General features: G+C 37.2%; 1 protein-coding gene across 1 annotated transcript in view; it reads right to left on the bottom strand.

The window, feature by feature from the left end:
- The window catches only part of LOC145259645 (uncharacterized), a 195,932-nt gene that overhangs the window by 29,225 nt on the left and 164,207 nt on the right, over positions 1–2,500 (bottom strand). The window contains exon 10 of the mRNA XM_080117302.1: positions 1–3. This exon is cut by the window's left edge and continues 124 nt beyond it. Within this exon, the coding sequence (XP_079973428.1) occupies positions 1–3 (3 nt within the window). The remainder of the gene's footprint in view (positions 4–2,500) is intronic.

The following is a 2,500-nucleotide window of genomic DNA, read 5'->3' as shown; positions in this document are numbered from 1 at the left end:
ATGCTAAAATAATTAATAAAATTAACTTTCATTTTTTAAAGATTTTCGAGATGCACAACCTTAGTATTAAAAGAAACAAATATTTTACTACGTAAATCTATTTTCTCAACAAAAGAGGGTATCTCCTTTATTATTATTTACTAAATAGAAGAAGTCACACATGCCATCATCAAAGATTTCTTTTTGAGAACAACAAAGTGTGGTGTTCTCTGGCGTTTGAGTGACAATATATCTCGCCAGATTCCGAATACTCTTCGCCTCTTTGGATTACCTTTGCAGATTAATTGGTGTTGCCGTAAGAGCTGTTTATATTAATTTCTTATTAGTGGTGACCATTAGTCTTAACTAGAATTTGGTCCCAGTCCTCTTTGCACTCATTTAGCGGAGGTCTGGCAAGTAGGAAGCCTCCAAGATTCCCATCCCTTCTTATCTGCAATTTTTTCTTCTCACCCCTCACGCTAAATTTCACCCATCTTGGAGAGAAAGAAATCAATCACTAACTCCCCATCTCTCACCCACAAAAATTTTTTTTTCTCCATTTCGTCCCATCTATAGAGCATCCCCACTTAGAGATCAGCCTGCAGGAGCTCAGTTTTTTTTTACAAACCAAGTGAAACAGACGGTCTATCAACTAGACGACACAAATGAATTATCGTATCATCATTGTTATCTTTTTTGTTTTTACACGGAAATAAAAAATGTTTTAAACATTTGGGTGCCAAGTAGGACGTCCCCAAGTATGAAAGGTCGAATGCGGTATTATGGTGAAAGAAAATTCTAGCTAAGATAAACTTTTGTTAGTTCTAGAGTTACGAGGATGACCAACGACCCTCATCTGTCCACCTTTTGAGTTGGCCTGGGGTTTTGTTCATATTCGTTTTTTGACTGAATAAAAGATTTAATATCTCAAAGTGTAGTATCTGTTCCGGCAGATACTGCAAGCAAAGACCATATGTGGGGGCAACCACACATATAAGACCTTGGTCAATGTAGGGTCAACCCTTCATACCAATTGTCACTATCCAGCTCTAATTTCCCACCCATCGAGAGCTGGTCCCCTATTCCATCCCACCTACCTCTCTTTCTCTCCACATTAAAAAACGGCCTTGTGCCTAATTTAATCAGAGGGGAAGCAAATAAATACCAACTCCACATATAAGACCTTGGTCAACGTAGGGGCAGTCATTCATACCAATTGTCACTATCCAGCTCCCCTACTCCCCGGGGAGTTGGTCCCCATTTCCCCTTCACTCCTCACATTAAAAATCGGTCTTGTGCCTAATTTGCTCTGTGGGGGAGCATATAAATACCGCTTTTCTTGGCCAAGACCAAAGTGTAGTATCAGTCCGGTGAATACTGCAAGGAAAGACTATATGTGGGGGCAGCCCCACATATAAGACCTGTGTCAGTGTAGGGGAAACCCTTCATACAAATGGTCACTATCTAGCTCCTCTATTACCCGGGGAGTTGGTCCCCATTTCCCTTTCACTCCTCACATTAAATCTCGGCCTTGTGCCTAATTTGCTCGGTGGGGGAGCAAATAAATACACTTTTATATTGGCCTTTTGGCCAATATCAAAGTGTAGTATCTATTCCGGCAGATACTGCTAGCAAAGGCCATATGTAGGGTCAGCCCCACATATAAGACCTTGGTCAATTGAGGGGCAACCCTTCATACAAATTGTAACTATCCAGCTCCCCTACTCCCCGGGGAGTTGGTACCCATTTCCCCTTCACTCCTCACATTAAAAATCGGCCTTGTGCCTAATTTGCTCGGTAGGCAGATACTAAACTTTGAGCAAATAAATGTTCCGGCAGATACGAACCTTTGAGCAAATAAATACCCTTTTCCATTTATATATACATATAAACATATATATACACAAATACATATATATACACAAATACATACATACATATATATATATATATATATATATATATATACATAAATACATATATATATTCCTATATACATATACAGGAATATATACATACATATATACGTATATATATATATACATATAAATACATGTATATATATATACATATAAACATATATAAATGCATGTATATACATATATATACATAGATAAACACAAACATATATGTACATATATATAAATATATATATACATATATATACATATATATACATATATCTATACATATGAATCAAGAAATATATATATACATATATATACATATATACCTATATATATATACGCATATATACATATATATGTGCAAATATACATATATATATACAAATATACATCATCATCGGCGGTCACTCGTGTCCGAGTAAGACTGTCCTCCGTTGTGGCTTCTGTAGGTCCTCAGGTGAGCATAGAGCCCAATCTTAGACCCAATTTGTCTTGTGCAATTTGGGCAGATAAAGGTAGTGGTGGTGGGGTGGGGTTGGGTGTGTCTGGTTAATAATCTGTCCTTTCTGTGCTTGCGTTTATCCTCAGCAGCTTGATTTAGGTCACTACTATAA

This window comes from Euprymna scolopes, chromosome 35 (assembly GCF_053919585.1).
Source record: "Euprymna scolopes isolate OS-2025 chromosome 35, ASM5391958v1, whole genome shotgun sequence".
Lineage (NCBI taxonomy): Eukaryota > Metazoa > Mollusca > Cephalopoda > Sepiida > Sepiolidae > Euprymna > Euprymna scolopes.
This window is presented reverse-complemented; position numbering and strand designations above follow the sequence as displayed.